General features: G+C 45.2%; 1 protein-coding gene across 2 annotated transcripts in view; it reads right to left on the bottom strand.

The window, feature by feature from the left end:
* The window catches only part of ATRN (attractin), a 149,125-nt gene extending 135,731 nt beyond the window's left edge, over window positions 1–13,394 (bottom strand). For both annotated transcript variants that reach the window (XM_026121801.2, XM_064511647.1), the window contains exon 1: window positions 12,999–13,394. In XM_026121801.2, the coding sequence (XP_025977586.2) occupies window positions 12,999–13,255 (257 nt within the window). In that variant the 5' untranslated portion in view covers window positions 13,256–13,394. The remainder of the gene's footprint in view (window positions 1–12,998) is intronic.
* Window positions 13,395–22,299: the final 8,905 nt, after the last annotated feature.

Below are 22,299 nucleotides of genomic sequence, written 5' to 3'. Positions count from 1 at the left end.
TTGAATAAGATTTTGCAGAATCAATCTCTTGGTGCCCCCTCTCTCCTCATTGACGTAGCTTCCTAAATTCACAGTGGACCTTAATATAAACCTTGCATATCATGTAAAGAACTGAGAAAGCTATACTAAAACAGCTTTGATACCACTTTTATTCAGAACCCAGAAACCGAGTTTGGGCATCAGGACCTAGGTTGTAGGCTATGCTTTCCAGGAGCTCAAAATTACCTCGAACACACTTTCACATCGCTGATCTAGTCTTCCTTCCTCTTCAACTCCATCAGTTAAGCAGGGTATCATGTACCAAGGAACATTAAGTGACTTGGACAATTGTTATTTTAAATCCACACCTAGGTAATTGTACAGCTTTAACTGTGCTATTAGTGTTTTACACCACAGAGACACAAAGCTAACTGAGAAAAGGAAAACCTTCCCCCTTCCCCCCCGCCCCAAAAAACGTTAGAAAATTACTCCTCATACTATTTTCACTCCATACAGAGGTTTACAGTAACGCAAGACTAATCAAGGCCAAACTTCTGCAGCTTGTGTTATTGAAGACTTTGCCTATATATTCAAGAGCTAATAATGAACATGTTCCCTTGGTTATGGGAAAAAGCTTATAAAGACACTCCATTAATAAAGACTTTCTACCATGGAACGACTGCCTCTCTAAATTATTAGCAGAAAGAAGGACCTCTGTCAAAGTGCCAGAAGGTCACTGGATATACTTATTCTCAACACCATTAAAATTATAGCTATCGCATTTTTTTAAAAAAAACTTTAATTAAAGATTACAGTAAAAGCAACTTGTGCCAAGTCACAATCCTGACCTCCAATAAATCTTTATCTCATTGTGAGCCCATCAACGCCCCAGATCTCCACGGGGGTTCTAAAGTTCAGTTTGTTTATTAGGTATGGCACCTTGTACTACTCTTACCACACACGTAAACTTAGAGAATTTAAAAACCCTACACAATACCTACTGGCCTCAAAATGAATAGGTTTTGTTCTTCGGATATGACAAAGATACCACAGATAGCATTCATAGTGGTATAGTTCCTCCAGTATTGATGGAAAGTGGCCTTCATCCAGCTAGCTACACTTAATTTTTCTGTGTGAATTTGTTGCTTAGGGACACATGATCCACAAAACTATTCTGTTACAGGACACTACAGGAATCAGCAATTGAAGCTTTGCCTACAGCATCCTATAAGTCTTCCTAGACCTGAAACGCAAGGATTTCTTTCAGTAGATGATGGAAGCTGACTTTCCATGTACTGACCTTGCTACAGAAGAGGACTGTAGTAGCAGTTTCACAAGGCAGGCAGCTGCAAGCAGCCTGTATCCACCAACCCATAGACCCAACCAGACAGCTTCACTCTTAAAGAGAACACAGAAACACAGCTCCTTTCCAGAGGACTGCATAAAGCCTGCACATAGAAAAAGATATAGAAACTGAAGAGGAACGCGAAGGTTGGAAGAAGATGGGAACAGCAGAAGTATTTGGATCACAGCAGCTGTGCGTGCCCGGAGTCCCACGGCACAGTCTACATGTTTACCCCAGGAACTAATCCAGAAGGGTGCAAGACGACGCATGAAGTTAAATCAGCCTACAAAACACGGGAAGTACTATTACACTTCTCTTCGCGATCAAATATATGTATATATATATACGTATGTACAAACGACTGACCTAACACCACAGACAAATAGGCTCAGTATTTTCTCCGGATCCTAATATTAGCAGAAAAGAACAGAAGTCCTCACTTACTCTTCTAAGTAGGTCATACAGGGTAAGTGCTAGGGAGACAGGAGACCAACCCAAAGGAAGGAAACAAGCTGCCCGACAGTGCGTTAGCAAGGTATTTTAACATCTGGCACACGAGAACGCAAGCAGCGCCACATTATGCCTCACTGCTCTTTTCATTCCCTTTAAAATTCCCTAAATTTAGGGCAAGTCACAAAGCAGACGTAGCACATGGCCTGCTCCAACATCTGCCCTAGATGTCTTCACTGATAATTTCACCCGGATGTTTCGGTCCTAGCTACCTCGAGGTGCTGAAAGATCAGGGGGGTTCAGGAGGCTGAGGGTAAGGGAAAGGATGTCTTCTTCAACACGGTGTCCCACCTCGCACATCCCTCTCCTACCAAAAGAGGCAAACCCTGTCTCCTACAGCTCAGGCAGAACAGACGATCCGATACCTTGACCAGTTTTGATCAGACAACCTGATTTTCGCATGGTGATTTTTTTCTTTTAATTCCACGTGACGGCTTCCTGCAGCACTGAATACAGAAATTAAGATCACGGTTAAACTTGATCACTTTTAACACACAATATCCTTTTTCATAAGCCTCAGTTAAGCTGATTTAGGCATATTTAGAATAACATTAACCACATTTCTTCTGTTCTTATTCTAAGAATAGACAAAAAACTTTGGATGCCAGTTGCCATGCAAAACAGCCATTAAAATATGCTTTTAAACCTCCAAATTCCTGTGTAAGTAATATCATCATAATATCTTTTAAACACATAAATAATCTGGCCCTGTTTGATAAACAGGGAAATGGTACCAAGAAGATTAGATGATTCTGATGAATTGCATTTTTATTTGATTCTTAAAATTGCAAGGTGGTTTACTCTCAAGGGAATTGCATCCTATTAATGCTAAGGCAACACCATGAACTCTTTCACAGTAAAACAGTCAACCTCACAGGGTGGTACAGAGTTCTGGCAGGACTGAAGAGAAAAAAAATGTTAACACTGACTTTGATACCACCCTTTTCTTTCACAGAAGACGCTCCTAGAGCTTACAGCAACATCGAGACTGAACATCTTTGCCTGAACCACTTCTAAACCATTACAGGAAACACAAACACACAAAAAAAGAATTGCTCCTCCTTCCAGATTAGCAGATTAGAATTAAGCAAGAAGGACCCACATTTTCTTACCCATAAGCCTTCTTATTACAGCTCACGGAAACTGAAGCATCACTGAGATTTCGATTTGTGCCAAACGCAGCTAACCCGCCTTCCTCTCGCGCGCAGTCAGCACTGGTTCAAACCACAGGTCTTGCCACTGCCTCATCTGCTAGTCCCCTATCGCCGCTGTCAGCCCAGATAAGCATATAATCACCTGACGATACGATTCAAAAACCAAATCGGAGCAACCCATTTCGATCTGGCCTTCATGCAAGTTTTGGAAGAAACGCCTTGCACATTTTACGTAATATCCAGCATGCTAAATTTGATCTTTTCTTTATTTATTCTTTCCTTTCGTCTTTTCAGGATGGAAGTCCCCTCACCCCTTTTTATTCTTCTTTAGTTGCCATTAGAAAAGTTACGGGCTCCAAAGTCATTACAGCTTTAGTAGCTGGCTCACACACTGCGGTTTTCCACCAGAAACCCAAATCCCTATCCTTTCACATCCAAAACCCTGCATATACATTGCTAGTTATGTAATCTGCATGGGGGAACTATGCACATATTGACCCAACATTTGTCTGCCGTCCCAGAAATCTTCAACAGTTCAGGTTACCAAGGATAGCAGCATACGATCCAAGAATTACTATTTTAATATTATTAGGTTCTACATAGCTCTGAGTTTTCATCAGGCTCATGACGTAAGTTCAGATATATCCACTATATAAATATCAGCAATATTCACCAGAAGAAACAGGACTAGCAGCAACATTAGGATGGATGTTTTAAAAACAGGTGCATAGGCAGGAATTTAAGTTCTGTTTTTGACTTTGAACCACTTCTACACCTCCTCAAAATGATTCATGCTCAAACAGTTGAATGAGGGCATATTTAAACACCCATTACCGCTCCCGAAACGAAAAACACTGACTTTAAAGAAGCTCTGCAACCTGCACTTCTGCGAAACAGACACTGATTGACCTAAATTTAAAGATCTCCCTCTGTTGTGTTTGAATGCGATAAATCAATCGGTTAACAAAAACGCACTAACATACTGTCAGGAGCACACACAGTACCTATAAATAAATGCCTCTAGAAGGACCGAGTATATCTTGTACAATAATAAATTCAGTTCAAATTTTATTAAAAATAAGCAATTGCCCATGCAATTATGCCAGTTCCTAACCTCATTTCGAAAAAAAAAACCCACAGAACCATCAGTAACTTCAAAATTAATTATTTCCTGACATATTCTTTGGAATTCAAGACCCTTCCCCCTGTAGACCAGCAAGTTTCCATGCCTGCTCGCAATTTTGATAGGGTAGTTTCTTTCTTTTTTTTTTTTTAATAGCACAGAGTGCCTCGATGGTAAATAACGCAGCAGTTTTCCCCAGTTTCTTCTTGCAGCAGTGACCTGCACAGTCAGCAGTACAACCACGTACGGCTTTGCATCTCGGGCCTTCCCGTGACCCAGCTTTTTCTTCGAATCGTATTTGCTGATCACACGCAAGATCAAAGCGGCTACCAAAAGGCAGACATTCGAGATACTAAGCCCCGATATTGCTATCAAATTCGGGTGGCACTCTCAACGCTGCAGACGCAGGGGTATCGAGCTTGTAAATTAATCATTAAACAGGCAATGAATAGCTTCGGCAGGGAACTGGCTGCGCATTGCTACCTACGGGCCCTCACAAAGCCACCCTGAAAAGTTTATTTTAGAAGAAGTCAAACACGTTCTTGATCATAACAAACAATGAAATCAAAATACCGCGTGCAGGGAGAACCTCAATTAAAAATTTTCTCCAGATAAGGCAATTACACGCAAAATGTCTGGCAACGGTGCCAACATTTAGACTACTACAAAACCGTGAAAGGAAGGATATAATGACCACATGCACAAAAACACTGAAGGAAAAGAAAAAAAGGGAAAGAAAACCACTGCTCGACACACAGCTAGCTATACATTATACCAGCAGTAACTCACTGATGCTAAATGCACGGAGGTGTAATATTCTTCATAGCAAAACCAATGAGTGAAAAACGGCAGGAATAAATCTACGACAGCCTTATAATGGTTTTAAAAGCACAGTAATTGAAGACACAGTTATTCTTTCGCTTCACAATGAAAATAACACCGTTAAAAAAAAAATCCAAGGTAAATTTTCTCAATAGAAAAATAGTTCTCACCTTCTGCATCCGAGTTCATAAAATGAGTTTATAAAAATGCTAATTCATCTGTGCCAAGCTTCTTACACTTTAAGTAGACATGCACCACCTTGGAAACAGATATTAAATTTTCAGGCAATACAAACACTGACTAACAAGAAACTCTTAAAAAAGGAGGTTTTAACTTAACCTTCCTTATTTTGTGTCATTTCAGATTATAGAAAACAGCAACCAAAAACTAAGGTGAAGAAAAGGGGGGGGGGAGAAAGGTAATACAAAGAACAAAATGGAAAAACTAGTATTTTCATAGCTGCCCTCCTACCTCCTGCATCAGTCCCCACTAAAAGCTGAGCTACACTGGGCAATGCTAAAAGACAGTACAGATAATATTCATTCTTAACACAACACGTAGTACTCTCGGTATCTACGTGAAGTGACAACTGCTCTGTGTTTTTTTGTGACACATTAAGCAAGTCGGAGACCATCAGCGTTGTATATGGCAGCACTGTTTGTTCTGCAGCTCCCAGCTCAGCAGGCATCCCAGAAAAAAGGTAGTTTTTGCATGCTGGAAAACCCTCGGTTCAAGCGTCTAGACTACCTCAGCTCGCAGAACCACTCTCAAACCAGCCTGCTCCTGCATATGCGTGGGGCATTTTCAGAGAACCAGACTCTGAATCTCACTGTACCGCAGGAACCTGTTTTCCAAATGAACCCCACAACCAGTACTCCAAACTTTAACCAGACCCTGCAGTGTCCTCACAGGACACAGTAAAACACTTGCAATCTCCTTTTTCACATGACATGCGCTAAGACCTGTCTTAGTAAACTTAACTAGTGCAGACTACTGAGTCTATTTTCTTTAAAACATTATTCTGGCCTAAAAATCCCCCCACTATTCTGATATATCAAATTTAGCTTAGCAGATTTTCATATCAAGCATCCAATTAAGGTCTCCCACCATCCCTACAGATTTCACCCTTCCACAATCAAGCCAGATTCCTCCCATCTTGGGAATTGCAAGGATTTGAGGTCCTACAAGCCAAAACCGTGCCCTTAATGATACTCAGGAAGCACATCCACTGAAACACTTGCGCTTGCCTGCATTTTGGCTTGTCCAGAGATACAAAACTAAATATTTTTGCTAAGAGGAGGGAGGGAAGGGCATTAGTGACAATCTCAAGCAGACTCTAAGGGAATTCCACGTAGATCAACCATAAACAAAGCGAGGAGACAAAAGCAGGAAGCCAAAAGCAACCATCATTACTAGCTCAGTATTTCAGAGCTTCACGGCTGTTTAATTCCAAGCCACACACAACAGCAAATTATCATCTCTGTTCTGTGCTCTAATATCGATTATCAAATTTTCCAGCCCTGCTTTCAAGACGCTGCAATGGTCGCATGGGCAGACCTCAGCACAGAGCTACGCAAGAACAAAGCACTCTAATAAAATTACTGCAGTCCCTCTCCTTAGAAGTGAATTTAGGCTTGTAGTAGCTTGCTGCTCCTTCACCCAAACCACTTTACCTCTGAGATCAAATAATCCTCTATCCCGTCTTCTGCATTTTTTTACTCTTTTTACTGTGTTTTAGAAGATGTGATTTAAGAGGTCCTAAAAAACTAGCTGCTGAGAACATTTTGAATGCAGAAAGAAGAAAAGCTCTACCAGATCAAGGAGTTAATTCCGAATACTGTGCCTGGAACTTCAAACCGCAAAAATTCTTCAAGGAAGCAGAAAAGAGCACCCAAGGGTATCACAAATTAATGCAATAATACAACAGTTTGGTCAGCTATGTCATTATCTCAATATAAAGAAGATTTTCAGAGTGGATCATCATAGACACTTATGTTATGTGCAGTAAGCTCACAGTTTTAAATTTGATTGCTCACAAAAGCTTCAGAGGAACATGCTAGGAAAGTGAAAGCTGTCAGAGCCATTCCAAGTGTTATTAAACTTCACCAGGATGCACAATAAAAGGATCACGGGTCATAGTTCTTTTGAAAGCTTAAAAGAAATGGCTATTTCAGTGAAAACAGTGCTAACTTCAGTAATTTGGTGATATTTCAACCAAGTCATTTATGTTAAATGTAAATTGACTACAATGGTAATGAATACCCAGTTGGACATAAGCTGATTTTGGATTCATAATGAAAGAAGCAACTGAGATTGTGAAATAATGGAAAACCTAGAGCAGTGTCAGACAACTTCTGCTAAACTGGCTCAGACAGCTATTCCGTGATATTTAAACAGACACATAGAAATGGGACAGAAATGGTCTTCAGTTTTGACCAGTGAAGAAAAGGAGACATTTACAATCAGTCTGAGGCAGCGATATTTTCCTGGAATTGGCAGCGCAGGAACATTATTCTTTACCTATACTGTTCCCAGAGGTCTCAGCTCCCAGACGGGCTTTGCAAGAAGACAGCAGCTGGATGCTACTCCTCTCAATCACAGGTTCAAAGTATAGGCTGGTCAATAATTCTGAAAACTAATGCTTGAGCAGTTAAGATGTTTGACGTGTGTGAAGCAGAGATGATAGAAAGGGCCGAGCGTGCACTGTGCTGTCTTACTGCTCTGAATTTTCTGGTATTGGTTCCTGGCTGTAAAGCAGACTGTTTAAAGCAAACAGAAAAAGTGAGCTTACTGCAAGCTTTAAAAAACCTCACACAAGCCAAATCTTTATGCCGGTCATTCTGCACAAGGCAAACGTAGCACACTTTAGGTATTTCAAAAAGACTGAATTATTTCAAGGATGAAGCTTGTTAAAATAACCCTAGCAAAATATTACACTGTCCATCCAGAGATTAAGGGTAACAATAAAGCAGTGAGAATTAGGATGAAATGTTAGCTAAGAGTTTCTTTCTCAATGAACAGGCCATTTAAATATATAAACATGTCTGTGTGTGCGCCCACACATATATATACTTGCATATATGGACAGATACAAACACATGCATACATCTCCTCTCTCTCCAGTATAATCTTTACAGCTGATAATGTTTAAATATTTCCCTACTTGAATAGCTTCTTTTTTTTTTTAAACCAGTGCACACCATTTGAGCAAACCTTTCGCAGAGTAATGTGGAAGAGAAAATAATTTTAAAGCATGATAATGTAATGATGAAAACAAAGAAATAGTACGGGGATCAGGAACAAATACAGCACCCAAATCTAACTGAAGCACTTAAATAAACTGCTTTGATTCAAACTCCCAATATCCTCAAATATATCAAGCAGTTTTCTGACTTTCCCTAAAGTGTTAAGCTGTATCAGGTAGCTTTTTAAAGACAATGGTTTTTGTATCCTTGCTTTTTACCTGAATTTCCCATTTACTTCAGGATGGGAACCGTGACAGTTCTTTACTAGATAGTTATGATTTAGCCAAATCTTCCAGAGATAAAATTCTACTTTACTATAATATTCTTTGGCCAAGAAAATCGTATTACTATACGCTCCTTAATAACATTCAATCAGCAGCCTATAAGTGCCTCCATTAAATTAATAAAAAGGTACTTTAAAAGGTACACTGTATTCTTTATTTTTTTCTCCATCATGTTGCATTGCTAAGCACTGTTTAGCGTTTTCCATCTCTCACCTCCAAAAAAATAAACCTAAAATGCTATTTTCATGAAAGAACCCATGCCTATACATACAAAACCCACTTTTTGGGAACCATTTGGTATTTAATGATATAGCCAAAATCGTTAAGCCTGTTAATACTTTCAACTAGAATCACACATCAAAGTGCCCATCAGCAGATCTACATAATTTGCATACAATTACTGCTGCAGAAGTCAAGCACTACTCTTGAATTTGTTAATCCAATCCTCTAGAACCTCTGGCCAATAAATCTGTGTAAAATTGCGGTCTTCTTTTTTTAAGGTACATTTTATCTCCCTCACCAGCCCTTCCCCGACTACGAATCAGGCAGTCATTCAAAACCATTCAACTCCAGCAGGACAAGAGGTTGCATTACAGAGCTAAGGAACATGCTTTGAAGGGTCTGTCGTTTCCAGGCTCACGGCACTCTTTAGACTGAGGAAATATCTTAAAAACTGGTGAGTATCTTTATCTATTTAACTCAGAGATTCCTCATCCATCCCAGCAGACAGCCTCACGGCACTAGTCCTCTCTTGTCCAGACTGTGACGGCTTGAAGCTACTGGCCTACAGGAAACTCCAGTTAGTGTAGGAGCCAATGAGAGGTTTATACAGCCATGAAGAATATGAGCACATCAAGCATTATTTTCCACTTCACCTTCCCATAAAACCATGTTCTTAGTCTTTATCTTTAAAAAAACCTGAACTGGCGGATTCCTCGTCTAAAAAAGGCACCTAAAACTACAGAATGAAGATTACGGCCAAAACCCTGAAAGTCACTCATAACTCAGTTTTCTACCTCCTAAACAGTATCTTTAACCTGTGGAGAGGTCAAAGATTTCTCAGAAGCCGTTTCTACAGTAACTAAGAATTATCACAAATGAAACCACATGCAAATACATTTCTCTTACCCCATTTTCTTTTTAAGAAATCACAGAACGTCACACATCCTTAGAAAACACAAACCTGTATTAGAACAAGACTGCACTGCATACAATCTCCTCAACTGAGGTTTGTGTGAAACCAGGAAGAAAATGGTCCACCTGAGGATTGTTAGACATATTTCTTACTGCACTAAAAATAAAGAATTTTTCCATGTAGAATACGGGTAGAATATGAGGCTCTAACATAAAGCTAAGATATTCATTCTTCACTGTAACACAAGAAGATCTGAGGGTTTAGTAGGTCAGCGAAGCAGAAGTTGTATCGTGACAACGCTAGCATTGAACGTAAACGTAAAAGTCAAGGCCAGAAGCACAGCAATCACACATCTAGATAAGGACAGAAAGATTAACATGCCAAATATAATTACATTTCAAATAGATATAGTCAAATAGATAAGCATGTAGAATATACCACACTTATAAATTCATATTCATTGCCCAGCTACTTCCCAATTGTACCTACAGCACCTAATTATATGCCAAGCCTTTTCAAACCAGGCTCTTAACAAACACAAAAAAGCTTTAGAGCCATTTATGACAGGAGACAGTAAACTCAAGGGACTTGACAGCAAAGCTCCAAACATTGAAGAAGAAGGAAAAAAAACAACAAAAAAAAAACTTGTTTGTATTTTTCCCAGAGCTCAACACTTAAGAAATTTACTAGAAATTTCAGCTCACTAATAAATAAATATATAAACCAGCTAAATAAACTAGCTAGAGACAGAAATATGCATGATATTTTAAATCAAAATTTTAGAGTGGAATGATATGCGATGAAGAAACAAGAGGCTTTATCAAAACAGAGACAAGAGGCAAAAAAAAAAAAAAGCAATTTGCAGTGAGCATATACCAATTCTTCTGTTACTCAGCTGCAGCAGTTATGCCTTGTAGAAAAGAAGCCTCTGTCTTTATTCAAAGTCCCCTTAAAACAATCAATATCCTAAAACTGTTCCAGGAAAGCAACGGGCAAGTGGCTATTTCACAATGGTCTCTCTCAACTAGAAGAAAATTCTTATCATGACGCTGGTTAAAAACATCAAAAAGGAAGCTTCTGACCTCCAGGGTTTGCTTGGTCAGCTTGGTTCCTCACAAACCCCCTTTCAGAGCGGGCAGCATCACACACCCCTCTACAGACCGTCAAAAAAAAAAGAAAGAAGCCTCAACTTCAGCTCTCAAAGCTGTTTGCCTCGATGAGTTTGGCTTACACGCACAGCTCCCCTTCTCCCAAATGCAGAGCTAGCATCATCAAAGGGTGGTTGGTACTTTCCATAAGGGGTTCCTTAAGAAGGAAAGCACCGCCTTGAATAATAGCAATTTTTTCATTTCCTTCTTTTCCAAGAATCAGCCCTGCCCAAAGAATTCACCTAACATATGCAGACATGCTTGCTTTCTCACTGCCACAGCTGACAAAACCAAAACAAGTAACCATCTTGCTTAAACCCCTTCCACCACAAATGCAAGTTTTTACAGAAGCCGCCATGCACATGCATGATCTTCAGTCCATCACCTTATAGGACAAACTTTAGATACCCAGTTTAGTATCCCATCACCACCAGAACTGGACCCGACACTTCAGGCAATATGCTTTTTGGTATCACACAGCCCAAAGATCACCTTTCCTCCTCTGCAGGCACCCCGCCATCTCCAGCTGCCTTTCCACTACTGGAGGAGCTGATTCTGCCTAGAGCTTCCCCACATGCTGGCCACCCCCACAAAATGCTGCTTTTCTCCCCTACTCATACCTTTACTGCTCTCATAATTCACCCTTAACCAAAATCAGTATCTCCTTATCCTACCTGCTGAGATGAGCTTGCTTAGCCCACCACAAACATCCCTCTTGCCCCCACCCAGCCCTAATCCCCTACTTATGCACCCTTGCTGTCCCACTCCAGCCTGCTCCTAGCCGGACTCAGTCCCTTGAACGCACTTCAGTGCTTCTCCCATCTGTCCCTGCTCAGAAGCTGGCCCTATGTCCACCCTGTCCTCTGACCTGGACAACCACACCTTGCTGCCCCACCTGCCTCCGATGACAGCCACCTCCGCACGCATCCGAACCCTGCCCTGATTAGACTCACTCTCCCACCCCACCATCCTCAGGCTTCTGCTTACACGGCCCCCACAAATACACCCACTATTCCCAAAAATCTCCTCTTATCTAATTCCCCCGCACCTTACTAACTCTATAGACTTACCACAATGAGCACCCAGGTACTTACACTCCTACCTCGATCATCTCCCAGATCTTTCTTTGTATAGCCTTACACTGTGCAGTGCCCCACACCACAGCCCACCACCCACAAACCCGGCCCTCCACAGCCCCAGATACTTCAACCAGCTACTGATCCCTGCGCAACCCCAGCAACCTACACCCCAAACTTTAGTGTCCTCCTAAATATTCCTCTTTGCAGGATAAAGACCCCCGGTCATAAACCACTGCTTCCAGACCGACTACTCAGGACCGAACACCCACACCCGGTTACTGCCAGACCTTCCCCCAGATCCAGCCTCGGGCAGTCTCAGCCCGTTACAACCACGCTCCGGTCACCCCCCGTCACCCTGCACCAGCAGCCCTATTGCCCCCAAAACCTGCCCCTCACGTTCACGTGCCTGCTGCTCCCAGGCCTCCCACTCTTGCAGCCTCCACCGTGGGCACCCAATTTTTTTCCCCCCAGCCCTTTATACCCACACTCCAGACCAGCCCCTCACCCCTGGTGCCCTTAGACTTGCCCCTCTGCACACTCAACCAGGAGCACCCAAATCTCTGCTGTCCCCTAAACACGCTCCCACCAGCCTTTCACACCTACGTTCCTATGGCCACATGGATCTTCCCCTTCTATCCCCGGCCCTGCTGCCGCCCTGGACAAACAGATACTCACGTCCCTGCTGAGCCCCAAACCCGCCTCTCACCCCCAACCCCTCCTGTCCCCAGGTGCCCCTTGGGCAGCCCGAACCAGGGATACCCAAACCCCTGGTGTCCCCCAGCCTCTCACACTCGCACCCCTGTTCCCTCGCGGAGCTGCCTCTTACCCCACACCCCTATTACAGAGCCACAGGAGGGGCTGGAAGGCGTCCTCCGGTCCAACCCCCCTGCTCGAGCGGGCTGCCCAGCGCCGTGCGTGATCGGGTCTGAGTGCCTGGAGCCCTCACAGCCTCCCCGGGCAGCCCGTCCCGGCGCTCGCCGCCCCCAGACCCCCAAGGCCGGAGCCCCCACAGCCTCCCCGCGCAGCCCGTCCCGGCGCTCGCCGCCCCCAGCCCCGCTCGGGCCCAGCCCTGCGGCCCAGCCCGCCCCTCTCGCCCGGAGCCGACCCCCCGCCCCGGGGGGACACCCCGCGGCCGCCGCCTCCCGCCGAGCCGGGCCCCGCCGCCGCCGCTCACCTGAAGCGTCCCCCGCAGTGCTGGCACTGGTCGCCCACCCAGCCGGGCTGGCACTCGCACTGCCCGCTGGCCGGCTGGCACCGCCCGCCGTTGGCGCACGGCTTGTCGCAGTCCTTCGCCTCCTCCGCGGCGGCGGCGGGCCCCGGCCCCAGCCCCTGCAGCGCCGGCAGCGCCAGCAGCAGCAGCGCCAGCGGGAGCCGCCGCGGCCTCCCGCCCCGCCGGCCCGGGCCCCGCCGCGCCGCGCGCTCCCGCGCCATCTGCCGCCGACGACGACGACGCCGGAGGGGAGGGAGGGGGCGGCGGGGGGACGCGGACACGCTCGCGGCGCCTCCCGGGACGGTGGCCGGCCAGGGAGCTCCCGCGGCTCCCGGTACGGTGGCCGCGAAGGGGGAGCGCGCGAGGCCGAGCGCGCAACAGCCAGGCGGCGCCGCCGGGCCGCGGCCGATGACGTCACCCGCACGCCGGCCACTGGCGGCGGCGGGGGTTTCCCCCCCTCGGCTGCCAGCGAGTGAGGGCGCGGGGGGCGGCCAGAGCGGCGCGGGGCCGGGCCCGTCTCCCGCCGGGGAGCATAGAGAGAGGCGGGGGGGGGGGGGAGCCCACGCAGCGGGGTCGTGGGGCCGCGGGGCCGGGCCCGGGGAGCCCCGCGGGGGCCCGTCACGGCAGCCCCGCTGTCTGGGGTCCCCCGGCCTGCCCTTGGGGGCTCACGAGTCGGCGGGGCCTGTCCCCCCCGCCCCCAGCAGAGGCCTGCGGGACGGCGCCATTAGAGCAGCCGTGGGGAGAGGGAGGAAGCCCCCGAGAGAGGCCGGGCGGGAGCTGGAGGCTGAGGGGGGAAGCGCAGGGGGTGCTTGTATTAACTGCTGCTTCCCGCTGTCCCGCAGCGTCCCCAGCCCATGCTGCTCGCGCCAGGCTCCTCACGAGCGCTGCCGGCTCCCAACAGCTTCTTGCGCCTGGGTTAAACTGAGATCCGAGCTCGCCCAGGAGCCCTGTGATTACGGGGATGGACCTCCAAAATCCAGCCATTCCCCTGCCCAGATGGGCCCTGGGCAGCTCACGGGATCACCAGGCACCATTTTGCTCCAGCGAACCCAGGACTGGGACGGGAGGCTGGGTGGTAGGTTGCAAGAATATTACAGTGGCCAAAAAAAAAAAAAAAACAAGCTCAGGAATGTGCAATGTTTGTCATTGCTTGGCACTAAAGTTTCCCTGTTCGAAATTGGGAAGAATCATCCATCTTACTATTGAACTAAGTCAGAAAATGGGAGTCTGTAAAAAGCGATTCCTTCCTGCCCTGGAAAATAAGTCAAGCTAGTGCTGCCCAACAATTTTTAGGCCTTAATCCAGAACAGCAAAGGACTGAGGGAGCAGGAAGTAAAGTGGTTATCTCTAGCATTGTCTCTGGTGCTGTTATTACCCTGAGTTCCTGTGCAAAGCAGCAGACTTTTCTAAACACGCGAGGAAGGATGCTGTTTGCAGCAGGAAGGATGAAGAAGAAACAAAGATGCTATTAGAAATTAGCCAAACTTTCATTTTTGGCTACGTGAAGAAAGAATGAGAACACTAAAGGCATTGGAGTCCCTGGGTAAATGTTGCCTTTAGTCTATCCCCATTAATCTGTTTGATTGTATTTGGAGTTACTGAAGCAGTTAATTCGATACCTTGTTTTAAATGTAGAAAGATGTCAACAGCTGAGGAATAAATACTTTTAAAATTAAAAGGCAGAAAAGATACTATTCACATTTTCCCCTGTAAAAAAGGGAGAGCAGGATCTATATACAGTAATGCAAAGACAGACAACAGACTGGATGGAAATAACCAACTCACTGTATTTAAATTGTTCATTAGTATTCAAAAATCAAAATAGCACTTGCCTGTGTGAGCTGAAGGAGGTTCTTCAGTGGGAGCTTCAGTGACGTCTGAAGTGAGTTACCAGGGATAATGAAAGGTATTGAGCAAATAGGAAAGAAAACAATTTTAAAAACCAGTATTAAGTGTCTAGTCTTGTCAGTCAAGCATCTATCTAGCAAAATCACTGTTCTTAAATTTTGTCTTTCCTGCTTGAGGCCCAGCAAGGAGAATGAAATCCAAGGCGAAGTTTGATAATGCTGTGCTAGGATGACCTGCTATCCAAAAGAGAAAGGAAAAAAAGTCAGAGACCAGAAATAGATAGGAACACCTTATAGGATATACAGAGGTGGAGGCACACAGCAGGTTTTTCTATATCCATACATGTTTCTGGAGTCGCAAAGGACTGGCAGCACACCCTCTCTGCCGATTCAGATACCGTCCCTTGGCCTGCCATTACCCAAGGTGCAGCCAGCACTTGCCAGTTTGTCTCTGAGACTCACCCATCTTGGGGTATTGCCAGCATGTGATCTTGCTGTCTGGATTCTGTCCTTTCTGTGTCAAACAGATGTTGCCAGCAATACTTGCTCCACCAGCTCAAGCCAAAGGGGTCCCACCAGCAGACATTTCTCTGACCTAGCCTCTGTACTGCATAGCGTTACCTAGATACTGTCAGCTCTGGCTTGGGCTGGGCATCGGCTCTGGAAACATCTCCTCCATCCTCTGCTCTGTCTCTCCCCAATCTGCTTGTGTTCACCTGCAGTTATAAGGAATAACAATACTTGTATTTTCACAACACCGGCTCCCCTTTTTCTGCCATACATAACCAGTTGTTGCACAAGAGAATACAAGTGAAAACATTGATTAACATGGCTAGAATAAATTCAGAGCAGTTGTTCCCATCGTAGACTTCAGTTGAAGTTAGCTGCATCTATATCAGTCTTCAAGATGGGCTTCTGTGCTCAAAAGCTTGGCTGTTTTTTTCCAGCTATGACTGTTGGTCTAACGAAAGATACCATATCTCCCTGTACCTCCCCCCACCCTTTTTCCTATAGTATGTGCTTCCTTAAAATGAGTAAATAAAAAGTTTTCTACTAAATAACTAAAATAATTAGATCTATGCAGGGGTTTGTTCATTTGTTATCACGCAAATTTCAATTCTCTTAAATTTTTGAGTAAAGAAGGATCAGTTCAGCCCCACAAAGTCATCCAGCAAATGATAGTAGGGAGAGAGAGTTACCACGTCATGACAAGCCAACAGTCCAGCTAGTCATCACCCGGCAGTGGCAACCTTGAATACTTCAGAGAAGACTAACATCCGTGAATGTTGCACAATAGAAGAAGTCCTTTCCTGACCTTGTTAGTGAACAGACTGTGCCCTTGTTGCTGTTTGCATAAAACATTAACTCTGGGAGATCGTTGTTGTTAAAGTAAGTTTAATCTGTTCAATTTTAACATGCAAAGAATGTTCAAAAATCCTTAATTTTTTGTTAGCAAACAACTTCCGTACATGCAAATATGGTTTGGAAGGAGAGGAGTTAGGCTAGCTCAAAGTGCAGGCTGAGCTATTTTTATTTCGAAAAAGAGAAATATTTAATAACAGACATACTAGAATGATTAAAACGCCCTTTCCTGGCAACAAGCACAGTAGGACAATGGTGTTTTTGTAAACCATACACAGTAAGAATATTACACTGAGGGATGGCTATCAAGGCCAAAAAAATGTCATCAGAGCAGCACTTAAGTGATTATCACACAACTTCGTGCAGTGCTTGAAATCAACAGCTAATATTAAACTAACATTTCCCTAGACATTCATTTTAGAGAAGACCCTGCAATAAGCAAGTACCACCAGCACTGAATATGTTTGCAGGGAGGAGCTACACTCACCTCTTTTTCACTCTTGCTGCCAAACTTTTATGATCCTGTATGTTCCCCTTACACTTGCAATTAAATGCATCTTTACTCAGCGCATATTTACGCAGTATATAAGTCAAGTTGCTACCCTCTTCACATGCCCAATGACAGGATAGCCGGAGATGCTAATTAATGAATTGGCCTCTGGGGTGAAATTATGTCCTTGTTAAGAAGACTCCCATTGATATTAATAAGGTCAGAACATCATTGCTGACGGCTGAGTCACGGCTGAGTTGGATGTCTCCAATGTGTAAACAATGGAGCTGCCCAAGGAAGCTGGTTGCTTGGTCTGTTTATCTGTGCAACTCAAACAGATCGAGCCACAGTGGTATCTGGGGGTCAAAAATGACATGAAGTCGTAACCATAACACCACATTATAAATGTATTTTTCCTTCCATTGAGACATGCTGTTTCACAGTAGCCCTTTTCTTGCACAGAAACAAAACTCCAGAAATAACTCCCTTCCCAGGGGCCTCGAACTAGCTACTCCCAGTTAGCTTATAACCCAGCATCATCATTTTTTCTCTTCTGACATGCTGTTCCCACCCATTGAAACTTCTGCCCACATTCCCAAATGCCTCAGCATCTCCCGGTCCCATCCTTCCTCTTGAAGGCCCTTTCAGTTGCCCTGTATCCAGATGCCACAGGACAGTCAGGCTCCAACAGCGTGTCCTTGCTTCTCATCCAAAACATCCTCCTTGCTGTATGAACAGCAGGAGAGAGGGAAAGGATATCCTGCCATCCTTTCCTTCACAACCCCAAAACCGTGTCCATGAGAACAGCTTTAATGGTGGCAGTTCGTATCCCGATTGCATCCATGTGTGTGACCACTCTGAGATCATCACTTGCACCCCAGCAGAAATTTCCCAGGCTCCCAGGCTGAAGAAAATAGCAAGAAACTCCTAATACTCCAAAGAGCAGCTCCTGTGTGGTACTGAAGGTCTTCTCATTAAATACAAATTCAGGCTGAACAACAGAGATGACTAAACAAAAACTCAGGTTCCCCAATGCTTCTCTTCCTTCTGCGCGTCATCTCTAAAACTGCAGAGGAGTTTGAGTCTAAATGCTGCAGGATAGGGCCCAGACGCAATTATACTTACTTGAAATACTCAGTTGCTGCTTGGAGAGGTGTGTGGGCCGATCCTACGTTTAACAACTACCACGTTCCTTCAAAACACTGTCTGGGTCATTTGAAGGGCTTGTTTGATTTTGCTTGTTACCCTCTCCAGAATGCAGACTTCCTACAAACAAGTCACCTTTGTTTTCTTCTGGTTTCTGTGATAAGGTTCCTCCTGCTGGCACAAGTTCTTCTACTCTCATGCAAATGAAGAGCATTTCCACTGAAGTTCCCCATCTGATACGAGTGTAAGAACAGTAGGAGTGAGCTCAGAAACCCTCTATTTTCTGCCCACCCACCTGGAAATCCTGCGGTGAGCATGTTTGACAACACACATCCTCTTATTACAGTACGTTTATGCATAAACTGGGAGATTGCTAGAGGTCTGGTTTGACTTTCCTTTTTCCCTCATTTAGATGTGAATGTAATTACCAAGCTTCTGAGAAAATATACTTAATAAGAAATGAAATACAGTAAATAAAGTGCTGCAAGGAACAAACGTCTGATAGATTTGCAGGCCAGATAATGATGAATAGCTGAAAAATATCTTCATTTACACAGTTGCTTTAGATTTTTCATTTTTAGGGTAGGTAAACTAGCAATAAAACCTTATTGGAACTACACAGATCAGGACAAAAAATGAAGAATATTGCACCCTTACAAAGCTGTTGTGGAAACTGTGGCTAGTGAGACTGTAACTATCCAATGTGGACTTTGGTTATACTGACGTATTTCTGTGCAAAGCCCAGTAAGAGCTTTAATGATCTCAGAGTATTAGGACTTTGGTTTTATATCTCATTCAAAAATATACTATTCCATACTATACTATTCTATAACACTACAAAGGCCTGCTGGATCGATCCTGATTCGGCAAAAAGCATGGCAGTGGCTGAGTTACGCACAATATTCCTGCTCCACCTCTGTTTTTCTTGTTGATTTTCTATTTAGATATCAGTCAAGCCCAAGCCAGCTTGCTTTATGGGATCCAAAGTTTCGAGAGCTTCACTGTGAATGGCACGTATGGCACGTATGGCATTCAGCTGCCTGGAGCTACCTCTTTTATCGACAGTGCCACCAATCCTGAGTGCTCCAGTTTTCGGTTCATGTCTTGAAAGAGCTTTATAAAAGGATATGACCCACATAATTCCACCTGATTTTAGCAGGAAGATGTGCATGCTCTGAAGACCAGCCTATGATTGCCTCAGGTTGAATAACAAAGAAAACAGAAGCAACTGTTTGGAAAAATGTAGATTTGTATGCTACACAGTGTGCCAGGGACAAAAGGCCAAAACTTTGGAAGAACAGATCCTAGCCCGCAGCCATAACCTGTATAAAACCACTGTTCCGAAATTCTGGCATATTCTGAGACAACTTTGAGCCTCATAACAAAAAGCAATGCATTGAATAAAGAGTCAAAAAAAATAAGGAGTCAAAAAAAAGTACCTTGCACTTCTCAGGAACAGAAAAATCACTTCAGTGTGACAGATACTTTTGAAAGCTGCCACAAAATGGTAAATTTACCACAGAAGAAGCCAACTGCACTTTCAAACTCTGATATTTATAAAAAGAAAGGCTTTGTGAGCCATGCTTCTGCATAGCGTAATCATACAGTCCCAGCCTGCTCTTTGGAAAGGGTGTGTTGAATACATCAGCGCCTTTTTGCAAGAACAGACCAAAGTCCCAAGTGTAGTAAGTAATTGAAAGATCATTGACCAACAATAGCAAGTTAGATGCAGTCTGGAGAAAGCCTAGATACTACAAAAATAGCACTGTCTTCCCTCCTTCCTTCCAAAATCAAGCCTAACGAGAGGATAACGAAAGGCATTCAGGATCATTGACTAAGCCCAGCACAATGCGGAGAGAACTGGCTGAAAGGAGAGGAGTTGCCGTGATTATGCAGAGCATTCTTGGAAGGAATAAAGGGAAGCAAGGCAGTTTTGTGTGTTCAAAACAAAACAAAACAAAACAAAACAGCAAAAGACAGGCTACATATTGTTCGAGCCAGCGCCAGACGCTCAGCGTTTCTCGCAGGGAGGCATTTCTGCTATGTCTGACCTCCGCGACTCTCTCCTCCGATGTCGGGACTGGGGGAGCAGCTGGTGCCAACGCTGGCTTAGCAAAGCTAAAGCCTTGGCAGCCCCAGGATGGGTGCTAGACTCGTACCACGCTGGCAACACAGTCCCAAGCGTACGTGTTATGCTCTATCAACAGGCAAGGAGGCAGGCCATGCCGGCGTGTGTTTGGGGCTGGGGCAGAGAGGCAGGATTGCCCTGGAGAAGGGGGGAAGGAGGAGGAGGAAGGAGGAAAATGTGGCTATTGCTTTGCACCACAGCTTTGCTGTGAGATGAAGCACTCTGGAGCAGGTCTTGCTGCTGAGAGATCACATTGGTAAGGAAGAGGAGGTAGCAAGGGAAGGGAGGAAAATGCCATCATGTATGCCTCCCCACTGTCTCCTCTTCTCCTGGACTCGGCCACCCCCTTTGGAAAGGCTCGGATAGCCATGCCATGCTTGGTGGAAGTGTACCACTTGCTTGCAGTTGCCTTTTCTGGAGCGGGTCGAATGGTGCTGCCAAACCCTCGTCTACGCTGCTATAAAGAAATGTGATTACCACTCTCGAAATGCAGCCTGGGTCTGTCTGACTCACGTTCCAGTGATGGAAACACCTTCACTAATCAGCCCCCGACACCAACACCCACGTGGCGGCTTTCGCCGCCCGGGAGCTGGAGTCACCCCACATTGCCACCCCGACAGAGGGATGACAGAGAGGTCAGGCACTGCTCCAGGAGCTGCAGGTGCATTTCTGGCTGCAGCACGGATGAACCCTGCGTGGCACCCGATCACATTGGTGAGGAAGAGGAGGTAGCAAGGGTGCAATTCCACTGACGAAGAGCAATTAACAGAGGGGTTGAAGTGTGGGTGTGCCCTTAGAGACCATTAGCCTTATTTCTGTCTCTTAGCTCTGCTGCCAGTTCTCCCTCTTCCTCCCTCTGGCTCCCATGTCAAGCTGACCCTCTCTAGCTCTTGGGAGAGATGACTGTGTGTTACTCACAGTCTGGGAGAGAATGCTCATCTCCATTTTCTCAGCGGGTTGAGGCCTTAGCTACCTTCCCTGGCTATGAGCAGAAAATCAGCAGTGGCAGGAGATGCTGGCCCTGGACTTCAGGCCTGTTTCACTGAATCCCCATCAAAAATCACAGCTCAAGTTCACATTTCTTGCACGTTCACTTCTCCCCGCTGACGCTGCCCCGGGGGTCGGAGTAGGGCTGTCTGCGGTGTCTGTTGTTTAGGCACCTGCCCCTTGCATGAGGCTAACGATCTGGCATGTTCGTTAGGAGCTCTCAGGAGAGCCACTCCTGCTGAAGACCTGATGCGGCTGTACACAAAAACACCTTGCTGAAAAGCCAGCCGGTACAAAGTCCTTCCTACAGCTGGCTCCTCGGTATTCGTGACAAAAACAACCCTGGAGCTCCATGTCTCCTTCTCCACCACGCTCAGCCCGGTGACCTCTCTGCCACGCTCCGCTGCTGGTTCGCAAGCTCTGCCCTTAGCTCTCGTGCAGGGATAACAGTTGCTAGCGGGAACTTTGCCTCACTCCAGAGAAAATAGGGACCAATAAGAAAATCTCTGAAAGCAAGAATGCCCTCATCCCGACTTTTATGAGATGAGTCTGGCATTTGGGCTCTCTTCGTCTTCTCCATCAGTGGCAGCTTTCTTCTTGAAGTCTTGCTACCTTTTTTTAATAATAGCACCTTAGTGGTAATGCTCCTAAAGTTCCTTTCCTCCCCTCTCCTGCCTTGTTTGCTCTTATCTGCTGAATTTACGGCTGTTGTAGCAGAGGTGCACTGTATCTCTCTATATATAGCTCACGGTGGAGGGATGGAGCTAAGTTACGTGTAGATGAGTTGTCTTGGGTTTCGTGGGTCTCGTTCTTGCTGTGCCTTGCAAACAGCTCCTCACGCCGGTACCAGCAAGACGTCTGGGGCTTCGGAGGATTGCCTGCCCCGCTTTGAATTAGGCTGTTGTAGGTAGCTCGCTCCTGTTTCGCACCGGTCTAATGCCATCAGCTCTAGGAGAGCTACTCCTTTTTGATAATATAAACGAAGAGGGAACTGGGGCTGCAGCATTCAGTAGTAAGTATGACATGAGCTAGGCTGATGGTTCCCCTGGATGAAATTATGCTTGTTTAAATGAAGTTAATAATGGGCTGGGGACTATGTTTGCAGAACGGATGTAAACCCTGTTGTTCAACCACCTCAGGCTACTTTGGTTTCAATAGACATAGGTCCTCTGGGAGCTGGAGCCAAGCTTTTATACAAAATTTATTAATCTTCATTTCATCCAAATTTTTATCCATGTAATTAAGAGCGTGAATGGTCCTACCGACTTTCATAGGAGTGCCCGCACACATAGTTAAGCTTATGCC

Source organism: Dromaius novaehollandiae, chromosome 4 (assembly GCF_036370855.1).
Source record: "Dromaius novaehollandiae isolate bDroNov1 chromosome 4, bDroNov1.hap1, whole genome shotgun sequence".
NCBI classification, from domain to species: Eukaryota; Metazoa; Chordata; class Aves; order Casuariiformes; family Dromaiidae; genus Dromaius; species Dromaius novaehollandiae.
Note: the sequence above shows the minus strand (reverse complement) of the source record. Positions and strands in the feature narration are given on the sequence as shown.